Source organism: Neoarius graeffei, chromosome 18 (genome assembly GCF_027579695.1).
Source record: "Neoarius graeffei isolate fNeoGra1 chromosome 18, fNeoGra1.pri, whole genome shotgun sequence".
NCBI lineage: Eukaryota > Metazoa > Chordata > Actinopteri > Siluriformes > Ariidae > Neoarius > Neoarius graeffei.
In genome coordinates, this window is record NC_083586.1 from 35,346,815 (window position 1) to 35,371,305 (window position 24,491).

The 24,491-nt window shown below is 42.4% G+C and overlaps 1 protein-coding gene across 4 annotated transcripts in view; it reads left to right on the forward strand.

Moving 5' to 3' along the window:
• The window catches only part of LOC132866146 (mitogen-activated protein kinase kinase kinase kinase 4-like), a 139,484-nt gene that overhangs the window by 68,721 nt on the left and 46,272 nt on the right, over window positions 1-24,491 (forward strand). For all 4 annotated transcript variants that reach the window (XM_060898742.1, XM_060898744.1, XM_060898745.1 and 1 more), the window contains one exon: window positions 4,047-4,103. In XM_060898742.1, the coding sequence (XP_060754725.1) occupies window positions 4,047-4,103 (57 nt within the window). The remainder of the gene's footprint in view (window positions 1-4,046; window positions 4,104-24,491) is intronic.

The following is a 24,491-nucleotide window of genomic DNA, read 5'->3' on the forward strand; positions in this document are numbered from 1 at the left end:
CCACGGAAACATTTTGCGCACGTGCATTTCAACTACCGTGAAAGAAAACCGCAAACATTTCTCGCTAGTGTGGACAGATGCACTAAACTGTACCGGTATACTTTGTATTGATAGTTATACCACTTTCGTACCGGTATAAGTGTGAACACAGCATTGGTGTCTGTAAGAGATCCACTGTTGCAGCTTATCCAGTTGCATGAACGTATGTAGATCATTTAGCTATCAGACCAGAAACTAGCGACAGAGTCAAAATGTAACACACTGCCATTAATGTGTGTGTGTTCTCAAAATATTTGTCATTTTCATATCTGGATTTAAACTAATAGTGGCCATGAATCCAACAGGTTTTTGTGGTGGATAAATGAACGAAAACATCATCTGTTTTTCTGTGTACATTTGATATTTTGGGGCTTAGTAGAACGATGTTTGGGTTGGGCGACTCGAGCAAGCAGTTGATTTTGGGTGGAAAAAATGAAATTGTGCCCATACTGTTCTTGGATTCTCTTACGAGTAAGGTCGTCAGGTTCAGTGTAATAAATAGCCACGTATTAGGAGATCCTGCAAATCAGAAATGCAAGGGAAAGGATGAAAAATGCGTCCCTTTTTCTTATTCCTGACCGTTGTGCTAGTTTCAGGTCTCGTTGTGGAGGGTGGTGGTGGGGGGTCTCTTTAGTTGGAGTGGAGGCTTTTGCTGAAACCACTCCGAGCCGGTCATGCACTTCCACAAGCCGTCCTTTCAAGTGCCACATAAAAGTAAAAACCTTTTTGTTTTGCCCTGTGGGATCCTAGAGCCAGTGCACACGGCTAGTCTGAAGAGCCCGTCTCCTGTCCGTGTGTTCATTTAGGACTTTCGTATCTGTTCGATCTGAATAATGTATTTGGTTATATCCATACTATAGGGAGTTCAAAAAGGGAAGTGTGGCGTTGGGGGGGTTAAATAATACTCCGTTTACCCTTTGTGGTATTAAAGTGATGACTTGTTCAACTTGATGATGAAAGTAGAATGTTGAAAGACAAATGGATTGAGAGAGATGCATTTAATTTTTCCTGGTTCAGGTTCAAAAGTGCAGATGCCTCATCTGTTCCAAGTATAGGTGTGCATCAGGACAAAAGCAGGAGTGTAAGCTCGGGCGGATTTTATTGCAGTCGGATTGCAGGTCTCCGCCTGGGGTCTACCTCGTCCTGGCATGTTTCTTATCTTGTTGAATGTGTGTCTGTTTCCAGTTTTGTGTTCACCCCTTTACTCGGGACTCTGAATTTACCTCCTCTTGTATTTTCCCACAGTTCTCCTTTGTGTTTTTGCTTCACTTCTCACACATTTAGCCATCAGCAGCATGATGTAATCCTACTTTTACCTTTGGGGGAAACTGCCAAGGACAACATATTGACCCACAAGGCAATCCTAATCTGTCGATCCTGGAGCTGGATTCGTTTCTCATCCCTCAGACCTCTGACCCTGTTTGGAACAAGGGAGCCTGGGAGAGCAAAGGCCTTGGCACGTCTGTCGGCCCCGTGTAGACAAAAGAAATCTTAAACCGTGGTTCTGCATGGCAGATACTAGCGGCAGGTTGTGCTGGACTAAACTATATTCAGACCCTGCGGTTTTGTTTTGATAAAAGTTCCCCATCAGAATGTGTTCACTTGAGGCAGCATGCCGTCACTGAGGGACCTTACCATTCCCACATGATGGCAGGACCTGCTGTCCATGCTACCTCTTTGTTTCTTCAGTGACCCATCCGTTGAGGGTCAGACGGACCTCAGGCCTGTAACATGTCCTTCGTTTGGAGATAATCAGGTCTGAATCATGGTACGTTTCAGAACAAACGTGATGAGGGCGTCAAAGCAACTGGAAGTCTTTTTTTTTCATTTTCTGTCAGCCAGTATCTCCTTGGTAGCAAGCGGCAGGAGCGTCGAATGTAGGCAGGCTACAGACCTTTAAAGACCAAGGCTAGTAAACGTATCCTATAAACTGCATGTTGAAATGTGACTTGGCATTAACACAAGTCACACTACACACATGGCTTTTAATTAGCTTATCCTTACTCTTTTCTTACCAAACAGGTCATCATAATTATTCATTATTTTCCTTCATCAATCGGTTTCTTGCCTTCAGGTTTAATGGTTCATGAGGTTTAATTATATCCTGCTAGTGGTCAGCGGGCACAAAGATACCAGGCAAAATGTCTGCTTTATGGCCCCTTTAAAAGAGTTTGCAAGACCAAGCGTTCCAAACGAACTCGTAACCTCCTGTTTCATCTACGTCATGGAGCGTTCATGAACTTTAGCCGTGTTGTTGGTACCGTAGGGCAGCCAGAGCGAATTTTGGTGCGCTCACTATGTTTGGTCTGAACGTGCCATTTATTTATTATACCACCCCCGTTCTGAATTTGGGGGGGGTTATACTGGTTTACCTCTGTCTGTCCGAAACACCCTTTTTCTCAGCAACCACTAATCATAGCCACTTGGTACCAAACTTCAGCTTGGGGTTCTATACTACTGTTTTCAGGTCTGTCCCACATCAACTTCCTGTTTAGCGACTGAATGTATTTACGAAACCCACAGCGTGGATTTACAAAATTTTCATAACACTTTTCTTTCTTTCTCTCAGCAACTACAAATCACAACTGCTTGATATTTGGTACCAAACTTCAGTCTGGGGTTCTATACTGCGTATACCGTTTTCAGGTCTGTCGCACATCGACTTCCTGTTTACCGACTGAATGCATGTGTGGATTTTGACACCATTTCAAGAAGCAAAATGCTATTTCAGAATGACAGTTTACCAGGATGCTATGTGAAATCCCTGGGGAGAGACACTGCTCTTTACTTACTTGTTTCAGGGTTAATTATTTGTCGAAGTCAACATTAATAATGCCTCGGTCACAACCGGCCATACGTGCTCCTACGGCTGGTCTACGTGCAAGAAACGCACGGAGGGCGCGCGTGTGACGTGCTGATTTTCGAGCCGTAGACCGGCCGCAGAGGTTCTTTGTCATGTCCGACAAACTCTACGGGCGCTTACGTTTTTTTTCAGGTTGCAAGACAAACTTGCGGCCAACGTGCGTCTTTCTCCACGAACAAAAAAAAACGCAACGGTTTGGGAAACGCCAAAAATCGCACGGCCAAAAAATCGTACGTCCGGTTGTGACCTAGGCTTAATAAGTGCCCTATTCCTTCAATTGCTTGTGTTCTGATTTAAGCGAGAGCGGGGGGGATGCGTAAGTGAGCAGTAGCTCATGGTTGATCTTGTTTGTGTCTCCTGGTAGTAGTTCTTTTGGTTACCATCAAAGTCACCCCACCACCACCAAATCTTAACTGTACACATGCACTAGGCTGCATGCTGAGGGTGGTATTCCCACAATGTCCTACCTCCCCCCCCCCCCCCCCCCCCCCCCCCCCCCCCCCCCAACGGAGAGCAGTATTCTTGCACACCTCTGAATTTCCCCTCATGGGGGTCAATCAAGGAATATCTTCTCTACATGTGGCTACAAGTTCAAGTCCTAGAAATTTTAGAATACAAGCTCCAATTGGTTTCATGTCGCAATAGTAGTTCTTTCCATCAGGGATTTGGGGTTTAGATGTATAAAACTGAGTACTGTCTATTTTTGGTTCTGTTTGTTTAATAGAGAAGGGAAAGACACAGAAATGGATGACAGGATAGAAAGCGGGGGGGGGGGGGATTCTTGAAATGTGCAGAGCAAAGTGTGGGAATGTTTACACAAGGGCCCAGGATTGGAGTTCAACTTCTAACAGCAAAGAGGAAACTAGACATTAAGTTATATAAAAGCATGAAATTTTGTAAATCATCCTGGGGTTGCGATTGTTCCGTCAACAGCAATGTGGCAACGATGTGGTCACCGTGTTTTTGTATTAGGTCACTTGCTTCTGAATGTACATGAGGAAGTAATAAGAAATGTGAAGTTCTTTTTTTTTTTGTGGCATAATCTAAACCACTTCTCAGTTCAGTAAGTTCAGTATTTTCCTTCAATGTTTCTGCGCTGGTGAGAGGTGGATAACTAACTGTTTCTTCTTTTCCTCCTGCACAGGGCCGACATGTCAAAACAGGACAGCTGGCGGCCATCAAGGTTATGGACGTCACAGAGGTAAAGTAATGCATCGCCCTGTTGGAGCCTTCGTCCATTAAGAGAGCAGATTTCCACTCATCTCATACGGGTCAGATCTGAAGTAGTATTGATGAGTTAGCCCTGGATAGAAGTCCAGCTGTACTCGGAGCTGGTCCCCCCCCCCCCCCCCCCCCCCCCCCCCACACACACACACACACACACACACACAGTGAGGAATCCAGCTGTAGTTCAGTCTGTAGGTCTGAGAAAACCTCACTTTTATACCCTGTCCACACTAGGGATTTTGTACCGATATGAAACTACTTTCGTATCACAACACCTGTCCACACTAGCAATTATACCGGTTATGTAGCGGTATAACCTGAGTGCGATTTGCTGGTGGGGATCAACCCCCCCCCCCCCCCCCCCCCCCCCCGGTTTTTATCTCTGCTGAAAAAAAAAATCCTCGGGGACAACCCCGTAACCCCGTCAATAAAACAAACAAACCAAAAAAAAAAAAGTTGACATGACAGGCATGTTGTGACACAGTTTTCTATGGTCTACATTGCACTCACTTTCAAAATGACCCGAAGTGGCAGCTTTGATGTTCACGAACGTCCCCAGCAAATACAACCCCGATTCCAAAAAAGTTGGGACAAAGTACAAATTGTAAATAAAAACGGAATGTAATAATTTACAAATCTCAAAAACTGATATTGTATTCACAATAGAACATAGACAACATATCAAATGTCGAAAGTGAGACATTTTGAAATTTCATGCCAAATATTGGCTCATTTGAAATTTCATGACAGCAACACATCTCAAAAAAGTTGGGACAGGGGCAATAAGAGGCTGGAAAAGTTAAAGGTACAAAAAAGGAACAGCTGGAGGACCAAATTGCAACTCATTAGGTCAATTGGCAATAGGTCATTAACATGACTGGGTATAAAAAGAGCATCTTGGAGTGGCAGCAGCTCTCAGAAGTAAAGATGGGAAGAGGATCACCAATCCCCCTAATTCTGCACCGACAAATAGTGGAGCAATATCAGAAAGGAGTTCGGCAGTGTAAAATTGCAAAGAGTTTGAACATATCATCATCTACAGTGCATAATATCATCAAAAGATTCAGAGAATCTGGAAGAATCTCTGTGCGTAAGGGTCAAGGCCGGAAAACCATACTGGGTGCCTGTGATCTTCGGGCCCTTAGACGGCACTGCATCACATACAGGCATGCTTCTGTATTGGAAATCACAAAATGGGCTCAGGAATATTTCCAGAGAACATTATCTGTGAACACAATTCACCGTGCCATCCGCCGTTGCCAGCTAAAACTCATCTCATTATCTCATTATCTCTAGCCGCTTTATCCTTCTACAGGGTCGCAGGCAAGCTGGAGCCTATCCCAGCTGACTACGGGCGAAAGGCGGGGTACACCCTGGACAAGTCGCCAGGTCATCACAGGGCTGACACATAGACACAGACAACCATTCACACTCACATTCACACCTACGGTCAATTTAGAGTCACCAGTTAACCTAACCTGCATGTCTTTGGACTGTGGGGGAAACCGGAGCACCCGGAGGAAACCCACGCGGACACGGGGAGAACATGCAAACTCCACACAGAAAGGCCCTCGCCGGCCCCGGGGCTCGAACCCAGGACCTTCTTGCTGTGAGGCGACAGCGCTAACCACTACACCACCGTGCCGCCCCCAGCTAAAACTCTATAGTTCAAAGAAGAAGCCGTATCTAAACACGATCCAGAAGCGCAGACGTCTTCTCTGGGCCAAGGCTCATTTAAAATGGACTGTGGCAAAGTGGAAAACTGTTCTGTGGTCAGACGAATCAAAATTTGAAGTTCTTTATGGAAATCAGGGACGCCGTGTCATTCGGACTAAAGAGGAGAAGGACGACCCAAGTTATCATCAGCGCTCAGTTCAGAAGCCTGCATCTCTGATGGTATGGGGTTGCATTAGTGCGTGTGGCATGGGCAGCTTACACATCTGGAAAGACACCATCAATGCTGAAAGGTATATCCAGGTTCTAGAGCAACATATGCTCCCATCCAGACGACGTCTCTTTCAGGGAAGACCTTGCATTTTCCAACATGACAATGCCAAACCACATACTGCATCAATTACAGCATCATGGCTGCGTAGAAGAAGGGTCCGGGTACTGAACTGGCCAGCCTGCAGTCCAGATCTTTCACCCATAGAAAACATTTGGTGCATCATAAAACGGAAGATACGACAAAATAGACCTAAGACAGTTGAGCAGCTAGAATCCTACATTAGACAAGAATGGGTTAACATTCCTATCCCTAAACTTGAGCAACTTGTCTCCTCAGTCCCCAGACGTTTACAGACTGTTGTAAAGAGAAAAGGGGATGTCTCACAGTGGTAAACATGGCCTTGTCCCAACTTTTTTGATATGTGTTGTTGTCATGAAATTTAAAATCACCTAATTTTTCTCTTTAAATGATACATTTTCTCAGTTTAAACATTTGATATGTCATCTATGTTCTATTCTGAATAAAATATGGAATTTTGAAACTTCCGCATTATTGCATTCCATTTTTATTTACAATTTGTACTTTGTCCCAACTTTTTTGGAATCGGGGTTGTAGATACATTGTAGATAATAACAATATCCAGAGTGTGAACGTGGATTTAGCGCCATGAATCACATCCTTACTGATGAGCGCAACAGAATGAATGTATCCACACTGACAGCCTTCTTTTCCTCGCTGTCAATGGGCCAGACGTGCGTTCCTTCCCTGCTGAGAAATTCGCAGAAATGTGGATTAAAGAAGGGCGAAACGCGGCGGATAGCGCACCGACGGGAAAGCAGAAAAGGCCACGTGAACTGCGCCATCAGAGCAAACTGTTCATTTAGTATTCATGTATTTTAGTGATTTTCGAGTCACTGTCCATTTAATCCGGAGGGAGAGAAACATCACAGCAACGCGACAAGCAATGCGAACTTTGTTGTGTGTTAGTGTTCGTGTATTTAGTCAGAGAGATAGGAAGATGAATTTACTATCTCTGGTTTAGTGTTCGTTTTCATTTAGTGTTATTCATTTGATATCATCGGATGTTATTGAGCTGTTAGCCTATTGTTACCTTAATTTTGTGATGTTTCATGATTTAAAAAAAAAAAAAAACATCCTCCCTTCTGGTTTTTTGACAAATCGCACCCTGGGTATAACTGTATCGGTACGAAACCCACAAATGTATGGGTTTCGTACCGGTACAGTATCGGTACTGTAGCGCTTCGCTGTAGTGTGGACAGATGAAGCGGCTCTGTATCGATACAAATATAATACGCATGCAAAAACGAAACGACCGTGGAGCTACATGGAGCAAAGAAAGGGGGAGGAGGAGGGAGGGGGAAAGAGGGAGGAAGAAAGGAAAAAGGAGAGAAAGGGAGGGGAAGAGAAGGAAAGAGGGAGAAAGGGAGATTCATTTTCTTTGTTTCTTTCTTAGCTGCCTTGTGCGTTTTATACGATTCGACTGAATAACGTTACGTTCACACTGCAAGGCTTAATGCTCAATTCCGATTTTTTTGTGAAATCCGATTTTTTTTTTTTGTGAGGTCGTTCACATTAACAAATATATGCGACTTGTATGTGATCCTCAGTATGAACGAAAAGCGACCTAAAAGTGTTCCGCATGCGTATTGCAGGATACGACGACGTCACACGCAGTGAGCATGGCCAGTGTTTACGGAAGTAAAACCGCCCGGTTGCGGTATGACCCATCCAATCTAGCTTGAATAGCTGCATCCCCCCAAATGGAAATCAGCTCCCTAACCTCTGCGTCCTTCCATTGAGAAGATTCAGAACCTTCACAGCCCGAAGCGTCCCTCGCATTGATGTCATGCGCAGGGGCGCAGATACGTTTTTTGAACTGGGAGGGACAAAAAACTGGGGGGGACAAAGCTGCCAGCAAACCAACCCCAACCCCGATATGCCTGTCAAACTTGTTGTTAGTAACCATAGCAACCAAGCTCGAGCTCGCAACCTGTGCAGTCTGCGCAGCTCAACCAACCGAATATCAGTCTTTGTTTTGTTTTATGTGAGTTGTTGCAACTATGTATACACTGCTGTGCACCTCAATAAACCGAATGGTAATTAGTCTTTTGATTTTTCCGTGAGGTTTGCCTTATGCAAAGAAAGACAGCATAGACGTTTTTTCCTCCCTATAAGTGGGGGGGACCGAGCGAGGTGAATTTAAATCTGGGTGGGACGAGTCCCACCCTCTATCTGCGCCCGTGATTATGCGCCGTGTTGTTGTAACTTTTTTTTGAGAGACCCGCCGCCTACTTCAGCGCAGAATAGTGACGTTTGTGGCTTGTTGATGACGTGTAAGTCGGATGAACGCGACCTGGCGGTTCAGACTGAAGTCGCATATGAAAAGAGCGGATAGGAATCGGAATTAGGACCACATATCCAAACGGCCTGGGTCGGGTTTGAAAAAAATCGGATCTGTGTCGTTCATATTGTCAATAAAAGATCGGATACAGGTCACATATGGGTGAAAAGATCGGATTTGAGTCACTTCAGCCTGCAGTGTGAACGTAGCCTAAATGACCACCAGGAATACAGACTGTACATTGACAACAAAAAGCACACGCACGTTGTTTCATCCGCCATATTCTCGGAAGGAAGTTACTCGGTCACCACGGAAACATTTCGCGCACGTGCATTTCAACTTCCGTGAAAGAAAACCGCAAACATTTCTCGCTAGTGTGGACAGATGCACTAAACTGTACTGGTATACTTTGTATCGATACAGTTATACCACTTTCATACCGGTATAAGTGTGAACACAGCGTTCGTTGCATGAGGTATCTCAAGTCTGCTACCTTTTCAATATTATATGTGGTAGTTTGATTTGTACAACTTTCAATGCTCCAGAGATCCTGGAGCCGTGAAACAGCTCCATGATTTGTTGTGCCAGCATGCTGACCTTGAATGAAATTGTGTAAACGAATTTGAGTAAGGATGAGATGTACACGGTGACTTCAGCAGATAAAGAAAACACGACTCTCGCCCTTGCGTTGGAACAAAATCACTTAAGAAAATAAAAATTGGGCACGTTTTCTTACCATGCTGTTGAACACGGGCAGTGAACAGACAAAACAAAACCTGTTTTGAAAAGATGTTGCAAATCTTTTCCCTCCAAAACGGCCAACACAAAGAACTTGGTGAGAAATCGAGCTGGAAACCTCAAATTAGAGTCGGCAGGTTAGATGTCTGAATTAAACGCTCAGTAAAACGATTATTACTTGCTTTTCCTGTTTAATGACTCCTGAAGTGTTTGACACTGGTTTGATTCTTTGCCATCACAAATGAATCATGGAGTTTTGAAGGGTTGTAATAAAATATTCAAAAGACGTTGAAGAGGCAAAATATTAACACAACTTTCGTGGTACTAGACATAGACGGTGTCTGTGTTTCTCTCAGCTACTTGCGTGCTTGACTCGCTGTAGGACAGTTTTAACTTGGTACCACTGCATATAATGCGTTATTGAGGTATAACTAACTGCTACAGCATATTAGCATGCTTTTGCAGATGAATTGACGCGAGTTATGAGACAAAAGCAGCTAATTGTCTCTCTCGTCCTGACCAGTCCGCACAGTGCAGCACCAGCTACAACAAATCAGGGCTGGGTTTCCTGAAAGCCTCTTAAGTGGGAACTGAAGTCATTTTTTAAACTTGCTTTATTTTTTAATGTGTTATTCAATTCAGTTTTCGGTTTTAGTAACCTTATATCGTGACTCGTATCGGCAACTAATTGCAATGAAATATTATACTTATCGGCCTGTTCGGTTTTTAGCCGTGTTGAATTGAGTTCGTTTGGTCCACGGCAGGCGTCGCTTATCCACGCGATCTTCACGAGGCTTGTGCGAGACTTCGAAACGTGACGCGTCAGCCAGGTGTCGGTGCCGCCGTTTTGAAAACTGTTTTCCAAACGAAATATTGCACAAAAACAGATTTAAATGACGATTACTGACTACTTTTTTTTTTTTTTCAAACTTTCCTGATTGCTATCAAAACAAACAACTTCCAGCTTGATTACGTCAGCGTTCGAAAGAGCGTCTTTTTGACAACGTTGGCAGATGTTGGTCACCTTTGATTTCCACTGTACGTTTTATTTCCGTCCTACGGCATCTCGCACAGGTCTCAACGGATCTAGTTTCCAGCCATTGCTTTGACATATGGACTGATATATTACATAGCATATTTCAAACACTCTTAACGTGCTATAGCAGTGACAAAATGGTGATCAAAAATGCCTTCTGATATTTAATAAAATGAGAATTTTGATGATTAAAAAAAAATTGCTTTCAGTTCTCTTTTAAGACTAAGAGCATCTTTAACTGCCTTAAGAGAAAGCTAAGCTAATGTGGTTTTCCTGAACAGTGTCGTAGCCAAAGTAGTACTTTAGTTCACACTTAACTTTATGATGGACCTGGATCACACTCTCTTTCACAACCAAGCCAAGAAGCCTTTGTCACACGTACGCTAAAGCGCAGACTTGAGCACACAGTGGAAATGTAACCTCTGCATTCCATCTGAAGCCGTGAACACACACACACACGAGCCCACACACATACCCAGAGCAGTGGGCAGCTATGCTACAGCACCTGGGGAGCAGTTTAGGTACCTTTACTCAAGGGCACTTCAGTCCAAGGTTGCCCCATGTTTACCTAACCTGCATGTTTTTGGACTGTGGGGGGAAACCAGACAATCTGGAGGAACCCCACGCAGACACAGGGAGAACATGCAAACTCCACACAGAAAGGGCCCCTGTCGGCGGCTGGGCTGAAACCCAGAACCACCTTGCTGTGAAGCGAGATGAGGAGTGCTAACCACTACACCACCATGCTGCCTTACAGCCGAATACACCGAATGCGATGTGCCTCAGAGGGACTCTCACAATAAACAGGTGGAGACTGGCGTGGAATCCGTTGCTGATGTTTAAATTAAATTATTTTTCTTGTACGTCGAGTTAATTATTAAATGCACGTAAAACATGAAGTATTGGAATTGCGTATGGATATCATAATGCCACATTTTAATCAAATTTAACATTGTTAGGCAAGTGATTTATCTAATTTAGCGTCATGAGACAAACTTCTGCACCTGTAACTGTGGTCTGTGCGTCAAAGGGAGAACATGTCCACAATGCCACGTTGGTAAACAGTCGAAATAATGATTTGCATGTTTGGGTAACGGTGAAATGAGCAGGCACAGAGAAAATATTTACTTAATTATTTAGCTCGTTTCTTCATGTGAACGTTTGTTCATTTAATTTAATTTTAATTTGGGCGGCATGGTGGTGTAGTGGTTAGCACTGTTGCTTCAGAGCAAGAAGGTTCTGGGTTCGAGCCCAGTGGTTGACGGGGGGGGGGGCCTTTCCGTGCGGAGTTTGCATGTTCTCCCCGTGTCTGTGTGGGTTTCCTCCGGGTGCTCTGGTTTCCCCTACAGTCTAAAAGATATGCAGATCAAGTACAATGCGGCTGTAGTGGTTTCCTAGCCATAATGTATGTACATATTGCTTTGGCAAATGCGACCTCATTGACAAGATTTAGCAACTACTTATGCCTATATCGAGGACGTGCGCTGCAAAGTTGCTCGTAAGTCTCCTCCTTTACAAGTGAGTTCAGGAAAACCATGTTCAGAAACTGAGTGTTGCTTAAGAGCGTCTTTAGCCCTAAAGTGCAACGTTATTGAGAAACTCACCCCAGGCAAGGCAAGTTTATTTATATAGCACATTTCATACACAATGGCAGTTCAATGTGCTTTACAGAAGTAAAAACAAAAACAGTATACAATGGAGAAATAAAATTACATAAAATTTTATTTTTATTCTAAAACAATTAATTAAAAGAAAATAATAAGAATTAAACAATAGTAGAAATAAAATAAAATAAAGTAGAAATAGGAGGAGAAAAAAAGGAAACCAGCAGAATAGAATAAAGAATAAAATAGAATAGAGTTAAAATTAAAGTAAATTTAAAACATGCAGAGAAAGTAAAAATTATAAAAAAAAAAAAAAAGACAATATTAATTATTTAACAGAAAGCATCTGAAAACAGCTTGGTCTTTAACCTAGATTTAAAACTGCCAACAGCAGGAGCATTTTTAATGTCCTCTGGCATTAACAATGCCAGAACAAATGTAATCATGTTTGAATTATTTAACTGACTTGTTTGCTTTATGTAACTTCTGAAGTATTTTGTGGTCAAGAGACGAGATTGAATTTGTTGTTAATGATCTGGATTTTGGATGTTCAGTAATGTCTGTCAGTCTGTGTGGGGTTTTTTTTTTTTTTTTTGGTCCCATTTTGCAATTTATGAAGGGATTTTTTTATTTTTAAAATTTATTTTATGTAAGCATAAGACAATTTTGAGAGCATATTTCTTGCACTTGAATCAAAAATCAAGTCTGTAATAAAGGGCCCCTTTTTTTTTTTGGTGCATCAGTCATACAGTGCATGTCAACCTATACGGAATGTCCGTATTTTATACGGATTTGATTCAATAAACGTAGTATATGGGCGTACCAGGGGCGTCAGAAGCATTTTTAATGTGGGGGGGACACACTGGCGGGGGGTCCTCCGCCAGAAAATTTTTAATTAATTTTCAACAATAAGTCCTCATTCAACTAGTCCATATATTCATCAGCCTGTTTTTAAACCCACCGCTACGCCTAAGATGAGATGAATGTGACACAATTTATCACCAACAATGACTTTATGGGTGCATTTTACTTTTTATTTTGTGTTTTCTATTTAGTTTTAGATGTAACACAACATGCCACTGGGCCAAGCAATAGTGACACTCAATTGTATGTTTAAAAATAAGAATATTCATAATTTCACACAATGACCAGGCATGACATGGCATCATGCAAACTTCATAACACAAAATCACACTGTGTCAAGCAACGGTGATGCATAAAAAATAACTTCACACAATGAACAGGTGCAATTTTGTTCACCACCAACAGTGACTTTAGTGGGTGCGTTTTACTTTTTCCGATTTAGCGATACTCATAACAAAAATGCCATGGCATCATGCAGTCTTCATAACACAAAATTACACTGGGTCAAGCAACGACACATAAAAGAGAACTTCACACAATGAACAAGTGCAGTTTTGTCAACCTACATGCAATGGTGGTACTACAGTAACATTTACAGATTAGTATAACAAATAGATTTATAGATAGAACTCCTTATATTGGTGCCACCACAATTTCTACCCCTTCATAACTTTTATCCCCCTTTCCTTCACAATCCACCTGGAATAACATCCATCTCTCTCCATTACTTTCCTCTCTACTATTCCTTCCCCATACACTGATTTCCCATCTTACTTTCCGGAAAACTGCCAAAGACCAGACAAAACAAGGAATCAATAAATATCATCAGAGCAGACTTGACCTCATTCTTGGCATTACAGTAAGGCAGGCCTACTGGGTTTGAATTAAATGATGGCTAACATTAAGCTAGCTGATACTGTACATCTCCTAACATTGACTAGCCGGCTAACTGCACTAACATTTCCATTGGGACAAAAAAACCCTGTCCTGTGGGGAAATTCTGACTGACTTTCCGCTTCTTTGTAAAGAATGTCCTTATGTCCATTGTGTCTGGGGAGGAGCAAATACTGCAAACAATTCATCAACCAAGAATACCCCATTAGGCTAAGCTTATTTCACTGTTTAGTTGAATATTAATTTAACGCGTCCTAGGGTTAATTTTGAGGGCACATAACAAAAGAATAAGGTTTTAGCAAAAGCTAGACATTGTGAGGTGGCAATGGGGCTGACGTCACCTCCTCCACTTTCCAGCAACTGCACCAACATTTCTGTGCTCGCGCTGAGATTCCCTTCCCTCGCGCGCGGTGAGCTGTTGTAGGGAGCGCCCGGAAAACCCGGAGTGGATTTTCAGTGGTCTGTGTATTCTCTTATCAATCAAGTGGAATGGATTATTTCACAAAGCAATAGAAACGGCGCTGGGTGAACTAATATTTTATGTTAAATGTGGGGGGGGTCCAAACGAAGAATTATGAAATGTGAGGGGGACATGTCCCCTTCACATTCAATGGTGGCGACGCCCATGGGGCGTACAAAGTTATACGGATTCTTTAAAAAAAACTTCAATATTTATTTAGAGCTATAATCAATTCCTACGATAAGAGCGTATAACATTTACAAACGTACTGTACACCACAGAAAGCACAAACAGCCAGTAAAGAGTCTTATGAAATTGCGCGTTATCTTGTAGTAGCGAGACTTCGTTCCACTTCTGATCATGCGCACACCATGTTGCGAGAATCCCGCCAACCGGGAAGTAACATTTTGTTTGAAACGCGTCTTTCCACCTGAGCGACTTTCAGTAGCGACTGAAAAGATTCTGAATGGGCACTCCGGCAAGATCAACACAGACACTTGCTGTGACATGCAGCCTAGTGAGGTATTGGTGCAGACTGCTAAAAAAAAAAAAAAAAAAGCTGTCATGGAGTACAATTCAGAACATTAGAGTGACACTTTGTGTTTTTGTCGAACATTGGAGCTTTGTATTCATTCTGAAGGTTTATTGTTATTAATATTGAATAAAAAGTAACTTGGATATATCATTTGTTAATTATCATTCAAAATTTAGGTAAATTATTTTAATTTGCATCTTATACGGATTTTACAAGGGAAATACGGATTTTGGAGGTTGGTCATACAGGTTTGATTGACCAAAGGTTGACATGTATGATCAGTTTTTGATTGCGATTCAGACCTTTTTTTTTTTCAGGTTGAACCAAAAAGATTTGGTTGCAGATTGAACTGGATGTAATCAGTGGGATCTACGCTGATGTACAAGAGAAAACGCACACCAACATTTCTCCTCCTCTTACTGGGATTGAGGTACTTGTGGGTGTAACCATGCTTTTGATCGAAGTCAAACTCGCCAATAGAAATCCTTCTGTCATACATCAGTATGGACCCTTTTCACTCACGTGACCTTCGTAAACGCGACCGCCATTTTGGACATGAAATAACGGTTTATGGCACAGACCCTTTCGGTTCTCGCTCATCTAGCTGCTACAATGACTGCTGAGACTGCAACAATAATACCGAACACACATTTAAGTATCCGTCGTAAAGATGTGAAACTCGTTGAGTGACGAGTGTGTTCATTGATAAGCTAACACAATCTAAAAGTAGACATACCATCACACTGCCCTGGCGCTGTGTACAGTTTACCTTCTATGGTTTGTGCACTCACTATTTGCCATTACTTTCTCCAACCCAGTGTTCAAACTATGCCGATATTTTCAGGGGTCCCTTTTTTTCCCTCGGGGGGGGCGCTTGCGCTTGTCTCAGAGCGCGGATCTCCAAACACATGAGAAGCCTATCTTACGCACATATCACGCGGACTCCACACACGCATCGCGTCTGAAGTCATAACTCATCAGGGGAAATTGTGTCCGCATTGGCATGTTCAAAAAACAACCTCGCGTCAACAATGATACCACACGCAAGAAAAAAAAAAACCAGTCAGGCTACTCAGCACATCTGATCCACAGCAGCACCAAAGCATCACTGGAAATCATGTCAACAACCAATCTTCCATTTCAACACGCGTCAACAAACAAACTGCACCACAAACATGAACGAATCGGTCAGGCTACCAATTCCAAACCCACAGCAGACGAATAATTAAATGCATCTTACCTTAAAGCAGAATCGACCACAAAGGAAGTGTGTTGGCACTGTTGGCACACTTCCTTTCTACTAGTTTGTGTCCCCAACCTGGCAGCAGCAGTCGTTGTCATATCGGTTTATTTTATCTTTGATGTAAATACAACACTTCGGATATGCAAATGCTTCCCGTTACACACGATTGCTATGTCAATAAACATCATTTTGCCAATATTTTAGAGACCATCCATCTTCTCCGTCGGTCAGCATCTGTCGGGATCCGATAAAATGATCAATCTTGCCTTGTGTGTTGATGGTTACTACATCCAGGTGCACAACAATATAATGGCATGATGGAAGTCTTGCTGAAAGTAAAAACTTTCTTTGATGGCTATATTCCTTTCGATGCTTCGCCGTCGTTCCTCGTTGTTGGCTGTGGTAGACTACTGGTAGTTCATGTCCAAAATGGCGGCCACGTTTGTCGTGACGTCACGTGAAAAGGGTCCATAGATCCTGTCTGTTATGGCCAGTTCAACATGCAACCAAAACTTTTTGACTTGCAAGCAGCTATTATTATTTTTTGGACGGAACACCACGAAGGACTGATTTGCTATCAAAACTTTGTCATACAAAAGAGGCCTGGCTTTTTTTTTTTTAAATTACAAACTTAATTGTTGATGGCAGTGCAAGAAATATGCTCTCAAAACTCATGCTTGCATAACATGGTGTCAATATTTATTTAATGTTTGTACGATCACAACCCTGTTGTTGACGCTGTTCTCAGGCTCAGAGATTTTAAAGATCCTCAAGTGTGACTTTGTACCTGTTGAGTCTTTATAGTCAGGCTAAAGCCCTCTCTCTGACTTGACGCTATGATGAACAGTAAACACCAGAGCAAGGTTAGGGTGTGCACCGAACATTTCTGTCACCTGCTTCCCAAGCCACCTGTACCACAGAACAATTGAGCAACACTTGGCTATAAAGACTTTATTATGAAATGTTTTGGAAAGTCATAAATAAGGTGCGTCACAGGCAAGTTCTAACACCCCACAGAACTGATCCCACAGTCTTATTGGTGGATTTAAGCCAATATTTTCAACCTGCAATAGAAACAAAACAGGTTTTGGTGAGTTTTCAGAGGAAAACAAGATGATCATGTGTTGATTGCATCAGCCGAATTAAAAAAATAAAATAAAATTGACATCAAGACCGTTTTTGAGTAAGTCTACAGTGGGCATGTTGTTCGAACTAGACAGACAAGATCTGGAAACAACTAGATGTATCTGGTCTTCCTTTTATTTAAAAAAAAAAACTTTCTAATCGAACACTGGTTAGACCTTTTATAGGGAATAATCGGAGGTTTCCCTTTAAACTGAATCCGTGCCATGTGGGAACGGAGAGGGAGGTTGTTTAATTGGACTCGAGATAACCTTCCACCTCATTTGCAGACCAGTAATAAAAACTGGCCAGAAATACTGATTTACTGAACTTGCAGCTACTACGAATGCGAGTTAGAAAAGGAAGTACTTTTGTTCCGAACTTTGGCCAAAACCATTCAAGTTGGCCTTGCTTTGTTGCTCTGGATGGTAGTGAATTTGTGAGCTCCAGGCTGCAAGTCCTGGATCTGCTGAGCTTGGATGTGTGGACTCTTGATAGGATCTGCGTGAGGGGGCATACCCCCCCCCCCCCCCCCCCCAACCCTCAGCTACTACCATGTGTGGGTGGGCATGTGTGTGTCGCCACGTTTTCAGGGGTATTCCTTCCCAAAACTACCTACAGGTTCAGCAGGAAATGCAGCTTGTTGGACGATTAAAGGGTTTTATGGTGCGTTCGTTTTGTGTGCTGTAAGGTCTAGAATGTATTCATGCACAATATGGATTCTGATATGATATTGACAATGTGCACTATCTCTAGCCAAAAGTTTGTGGACACCTGACCATCTCACCCACATGTCAGGCCTCAGCGTTAACTTTTGACACCATTTGGGCAAATGGCCTCAATTTTGCCCCCTTGAATTTCCTTCCGCCCTAAAATTTTGCGCTATTTCGGCAAGTTTTCAAGTACACGGTTCAAGGCAATACTGATGTTTTTGAGGGGTATAATTGAGTTTAGACAAAAGTACTTTTTTTTTTTAAACATTTTATTTCTGTAACAAGCGAACAAGACAAACCCTGAAAACATGAAACGTAAATCAATATCGTGTATGTAAGACTTGCGTACGGTATGAGTACGTAATATGTCTTTTTTTATTATAGAATTTAGGACGCAACACTTTTTGTGTATAATAATGACTAGCAATATTGCGAAGATGAATTATAAAGTTAAAAACATTATAAAACAGGAGTCTGTACTGCAATACTGTCTTATTCAGTTTGCCATTGCGTTTAGGAGGAAATTAAACAACCTGTCCTCCTCATCTACACATGCATGATGGGCCAATGATAAACGGGGTAAGAGCCATTGATCTATGGCCAAGTTTACATTAGACCGTATCTGTCTCGTTTTCTTCGCGGATGCACTGTCCGTTTACATTAAACCGCCGGGAAACGGGAATTCGCCAGGGTCCACGTATTCAATCTAGATCGTATCTGGTCCAGTGCTGTGTAAACATTGAGAATACACAGATGTGCTGAGCTCTAGCTGGCGTCGTCATTGGACAACGTCACTGTGACATCCACCTTCCTGATTCGCTGGCGTTGGTCATGTGACGCGACTGCTGAAAAACGGCGCGGACTTCCGCCTTGTATCACCTTTCATTAAAGAGTATAAAAGTATGAAAATGCTGCAAATACTGATGCAAATACTGCCCATTGTGTAGTTATGATTGTCTTTAGGCTTGCCATCCTTCCACTTGCAAGTGGTAAGTGATATGCGCTGGGATCACACACACAGCGGCTCAGTCCCGAATCACAGCTCGTGCGCTATACTCGCGCACTCTGTGAGCTGCGCAGGGCCGGAGTGCGCACCCTCCAGAGGGCACTCGCTGTTCAGGGTGGAGTGATTTGGAGCGCAGGATGCCTGTGGAGCCGAGCGTATCCGTGTATTGGTGTTGCTGTGTGCAGGCGAATCGTGTATTGGTGTTGCTGTGTGCACGCAAATCGTGTATTGGTGTTGCTGTGTGCACACTAATCGTTTTAAAAACGTTAATCTGATGATCCGCTGATACGGTCTAATGTAAACATGGCCTATGGGCTAATTCACGATGTAAATAATATATTTACTGTAGAGGGTGTGGTTTACTATTTGAGACACAAAAGGATGTCTTTCCATTCACTGAATGTACTTGCCACTGGCTTTTTTTTTTTTAACAGATGCATGTGGATGTCCTGAAGTCAACCTGGGAAAATGTAGAGGGCACCAGCAACCACTCGTAGTGATAAAATGCACGCACGCACGCACCTGAAGTGAGCCAATCAGAATCACCGTTAAAAATTGGGAAGAAAAAACCCAAAATGGTGATCACAGGGGGAGGCGAGGTTGCTGGTTAATACGTCTTGTTTGATGAGTAGCATGCTATAGATACACAATGGTGTAACATAGGGAAAAAAATTTTAAAATTCAGGTTTTGTTTTTATGTACTGAAATAACTATTAGGCACAATTTTTACAATATCTATATAAATTTACCCATTTTAACCTTGAAATCAGCATTTTAATGATTACCCATACTGCATTGTTTATCGCGCTAAAACAAGCAAAAACGTCATAAGACAGTGGAAATACTACCTTTACTACCTTCACGTGGCGTCTTTCTCGATCGCACGTGCCTAGAAGCGTACCTTCTAGAACATTCCTGGGTGGTCACGGACTGTCACGTAGCCTAGTTCGGTTGTGAAACTCGCTAGGATGGAGTATTTTCGCGAGTTTAGTGGCAAACTTTTGCGTCGCAATTTCTCTATTCTCGAAATTTTGTAACCTGAAACCCTACAAGAAACATTTCATAATGTTTGGGATTTTGAAAAATGCTTCTAGTAAGTTTTTCACTGTATTTTTCCGTGAAACTTGGCGTAAATCATCCTTAAGTGATGAGCGTGACATTGTTTTGGTATGGGTCACGGAGTTAGTTGGAAGCGGGAGAAATGAGAGTTTCTCAACTACAGCAGCACTTCTCACCATAGATGGCTGGTGTGTTTCAGAGCATTTGGGATTTACTAAATCTCTAGATCTACTGAAGCTACGAGGATATAAATCACCAGGATTCTAATTTACTGGGTGAGAAGTATTATATATTTTTTTGAAAGGTTTATTCGCACTACAAGTCCATGAAAGTTGGAATTGTTCGTGAAGGGGTTAGTTAGATTTTGGTAGCGTGACGTGCACAACAAGCAAAAGAAAAAAATTTTCTTCCGAATTTCCTTGCTTTATCAAAATTATTTTTTGATACATTAAAAGACTGTTTATAATATTTAAGGGATTTTTTTTATTATAGAGAATATTTGATCAAAACTTTCAAAGTAGCATTCAAAGTGATTTTTCATGGGTGTAAATGTTACACGTGACGTCCATAATTACGTTAAATTTTAAGAACTAAAATTCTGTTAAAATTTCTAGATTTGTGCTATCATTCTGGGGTTTTGCTGAATAATACTTTAGGGAGTTCTCTTACAATGCTGAAAATTCAACGAGTTTTAGTGAAATTCTAGAAAAGTTATTTACATTTTAACGCGCCTGATGGCGATTTGCGCTCTCACAGTGTGCTACTCATATTTTCTGTAATGTACTCGCTCAAATCATTTTTGTGCTTAAAGAAACCGACCATAGGTGTGCCCGAAAGGGCCTAACTCGCTAAAATATTTCTGCCCGAGCGTCTTGGTCGGGCATTCGGGCAATGCCTGGCGTTGAGGCTTGCATGTACCTGTTGAACAATCCATTCCAGGTTTATTCCCTCTTTTCCTGTTATAACTGCCACTCTTCTGAGAAGGCTTTCCATTAGATTTTGGAGTGTGGCTGTGGGGATTTGTGTTCATTCAATCACACAAGCATTAGTGAGATCAGCTGCTGTCATCAGGTGAGGAGGCCTGGGCGCTGTTGCCATTCCAGTTCATCCAAAAGGTATTCATTGGGGTTGAGGTCGGGGCTTTGTGCAGGCCACTCGAGTTCTTCCACTCCAACTTTGGCAAACTGTGTCTTCATCAGGGTTCCTACTGGTGCTTGTCACACTTGCCAGTGACTAAGAGAAAATTACTAGCACTCGGTACAGCGATGGATGTATTTGTCATAAGTCACATGTATATCTTTTCTAGAAATCCACCCCCAGTGAAGAGCTGGCAGGAAACTGGAGTGTAAACAATGAGCACGTGCTTGTGACCAATAAAAATCGACGACACGATGACCAAATGAGCACCAAACTTTTGACCAATCGCATCGCATCTTAATCGGCCTGGCGTGATGGTATGATTATCTCTGCGTGACTCAAACAATGGTGCAGTCTAAATTGAAGTTTTTTGGATGAACAACTTCAAGCACTGAAGACGAATTAAGGACTTAAACAGCCACGGGGGAGGCAAACTCCGAGCCCTGACCATCCCTGAGCACATCAGTGTCGGTAATACAGGGGTCGGTTTTATTTAAAAAAAAAAAAAAAACTCTGAAATTGCTGTCAGCCAGTGAGCGACTGAAATGAGCTACGTTTTGGGTGGTGTGGCGTGTTTGAGTTCCCGTGGCAAACGTTGTGACATCGTTGGGCTCCATCGCGTGAGGCTAGAGCCCCTGGGTATTTTCACCCTAAAAAAAAAAAAGTAAGAGATTAATAGAAAACAGCAGACGTGGATGTCAGTTGGGATTTTGAATGTGATAATATATTGGAGTTGGTCTTTGTGGTCCTAATAGTGAGATGTTTTATATAAAATTTTTCACTATTTTTATTAAACTGATGATAAATTCTACTAGTGATAGTCAATTGAGACATGCCTCAGTTTCCTGACTACGTTCAGACTGCACCCTGAAACGACCCATATCCGATTTTTTTTTTTTTTTGCCCATATGCGACCTGTATCCGATTTGTTATTGACAATCTGAACGACACAGATCCAATTTTTTCACATGCGACCCAGGCCGCTTGGATATGTGGTCCTAAATCCGATGCATATCCGTTATTTTCACATGCGACTGCAGTCTGACCGGACAGGTCGCATTCATGCAACCTACACGTCATCAACAAGAGACAAACGTCACTATTCTGCGTTGGCTAATCCCGCCTCTTTGGTGGAAAACAACAACATTTGTACAGTTTTCAGAATTTAAATAGACTTTTATAGAATTGATCAAGCTAATGGTGGATTTGGTAGGGACCTGGATGTTGATCTGTTAGCCTGATTAAATAAAACAGTTTCTATAACTGATTTATAACTTAAACCATCCTGTATTACAAGATTATAAGAGTGTTCTGGAAATTTCCAGTAATTTGACACCTTCGGTCTCATTAGTCTGCTGCCCACATTAATCAGATTATTGTGCGAGTTCCGCCGCCGCCGCCACAAAAACCACATCGCCAGGTCTCGCCTCATCTCCATACTTTACTTGCAAACTTGAAGAGTGCGCTTTTTTTTTTTTTTTTTGTTTACGCATTACGTAGATGTGCTTATTACGTGTCAATTTGTGCATGCGGGACACTTTTTTTGGGTCGTTTTCCGTTCATATTGGAGATCGCATACAAGTCTCATATAATTGGTAATGTGAACGGCCTAACAAAAAAAATCAGATTTCACAACAAATCGGATATGGGTCGTTTCAGGTTGCAGTCTGAACGTAGTGATTGAGTGGTGATGATCAGGAAACTGAAGTGAATGCACTGCTCTTTTTAAATTTGTCAAAAACCACTAATAAAGATGTCATAAACCTTTTGAATGTGTATGGGTTGTGAGCTTACCTTGTAAAGTTAGATTTCACGTCCCCAACCTATCGATGCCAATCTCAGTTTAAATAAATAAATAAATACAAGCCCCAAGAAAACTTGACTTATTCCCTGGTTTCTTTAACAGCGAGAAACGGCCCTGATCTACCTAACGGTATGGTGTAAAACGCGGTGTCATTGTGTTCGCTTTGTAAATCGACAGGGCATTCGGATTCCTTCGCTGTTGGTTGTTCGAAGATTCTTCTAAATTCTGTTTGATTGTAAATCAAGTTTTGTGTTGAAGTAAAGGCTAAAGGGAGTCCTAATACCTCTTTAATAATTCCATGCTAAAATAACCTTCAGTAAGCTCAAACTAAAGAGGTTTATTTTAGCTTGATGGTGCACAGGTCACCCAAAACTGGTCTTTCTTATTAGATGCTGGAGTCGAGCCCAAATTTTATATATAATGGAGAGGCCTAGCTGTATCTGTACATATATTTGAATTGTGCCAGTTTGGTTGGTATAAACCTGTAATAAGTCCACTTTTGATAAGTCATTAAGAAAAAATGCAGACTAAGAACAAGTGAAGAATACTTATTGAACTTTATTTTTCAAAGAAAAAAGTGGAGAATATTTTTCAGAACCCAGGGGGAACCCTAGTCTGGTTAACACCAGACCATATCACAAGTGAAATATGGTCTGGAATCCGCCTATTGAATTTCTCGTAGGGGAGGTGTGGTTTACGATAGTCAACGGCTGTTTATTGGACGTTGCGAATGTCTATCATTTGGCGTATACGTAGCCCATGGCCAATCATGGCAGTTGTACCCGGTGACGTAGTTAGAGCGACGAAGAGGCGAAGAAGAGAAGGAAAGAGAAGGCAAAACAAAAATAGGAAAACAATGGCACCGAACGATTACTGCCGTTTGTGCAAGACAAAGCTTGATCGAAAGTTTGGTTCGTATCGCTCGCCGCCATGTTAAATGTGATCCGTAAACAGTCCCAAATAAACTACAAGCTTCCGTTTGTCGAGTAGTACGCGTCACCGTCTTTCCACCCCTCCCCACTCTCTGATTGGCTCCCTAACTCAGGCGAGCCTTTAGACCATAGTTTCCATGCTGTCTTTTCAGATCGGAACGATTGTGCAAAGCAGCATGGGATTTCCCAGGCTAGGGGAACCCTGCTTCATGGAGCTAGCTTTGTGCACCGGAGCATTGTCATGCTGGAACAGGTTTGGGTCTATTAGTTCCAGTGAAGGGAAATTTGTAATTCTACGGATTACAGACATTCTATACAATTGTGTGCTTGCATCGTTATGGAAACAGTTTGGGGAAGAACCACATACGGGTGTGACGGTCAGGTTTCCACATACTTTTGGTTACCTTATTTGACCAAAAGGCAGAGTCGTGCAGGGCAATACGGCCATCTAAAGTCGACAATATTGAGATGAGTATTTTCAGAACAATTTTCAAAGTATGAAAAGAGGTTTTGTACTGAATCTTGTACGGATTTTTTATTATTATTATTATTGGGCAGCACGGTGGTGTAGTGGTTAGTGCTGTCGCCCCACAGCAAGAAGGTCCGGGTTTGAGCCCCGTGGCCGGCGAGGGCCTTTCTGTGCGGAGTTTGCATGTTCTCCCCGTGTCCGCGTGGGTTTCCTCCGGGTGCTCCGGTTTCCCCCACAGTCCAAAGACATGCAGGTTAGGTTAACTGGTGACTCTAAATTGACCGTAGGTGTGAATGTGAGTGTGAATGGTTGTCTGTGTCTATGTGTCAGCCCTGTGATGACCTGGCGACTTGTCCAGGGTGTACCCCGCCTTTCGCCCGTAGTCAGCTGGGATAGGCTCCAGCTTGCCTGTGACCCTGTAGAACAGGATAAAGCG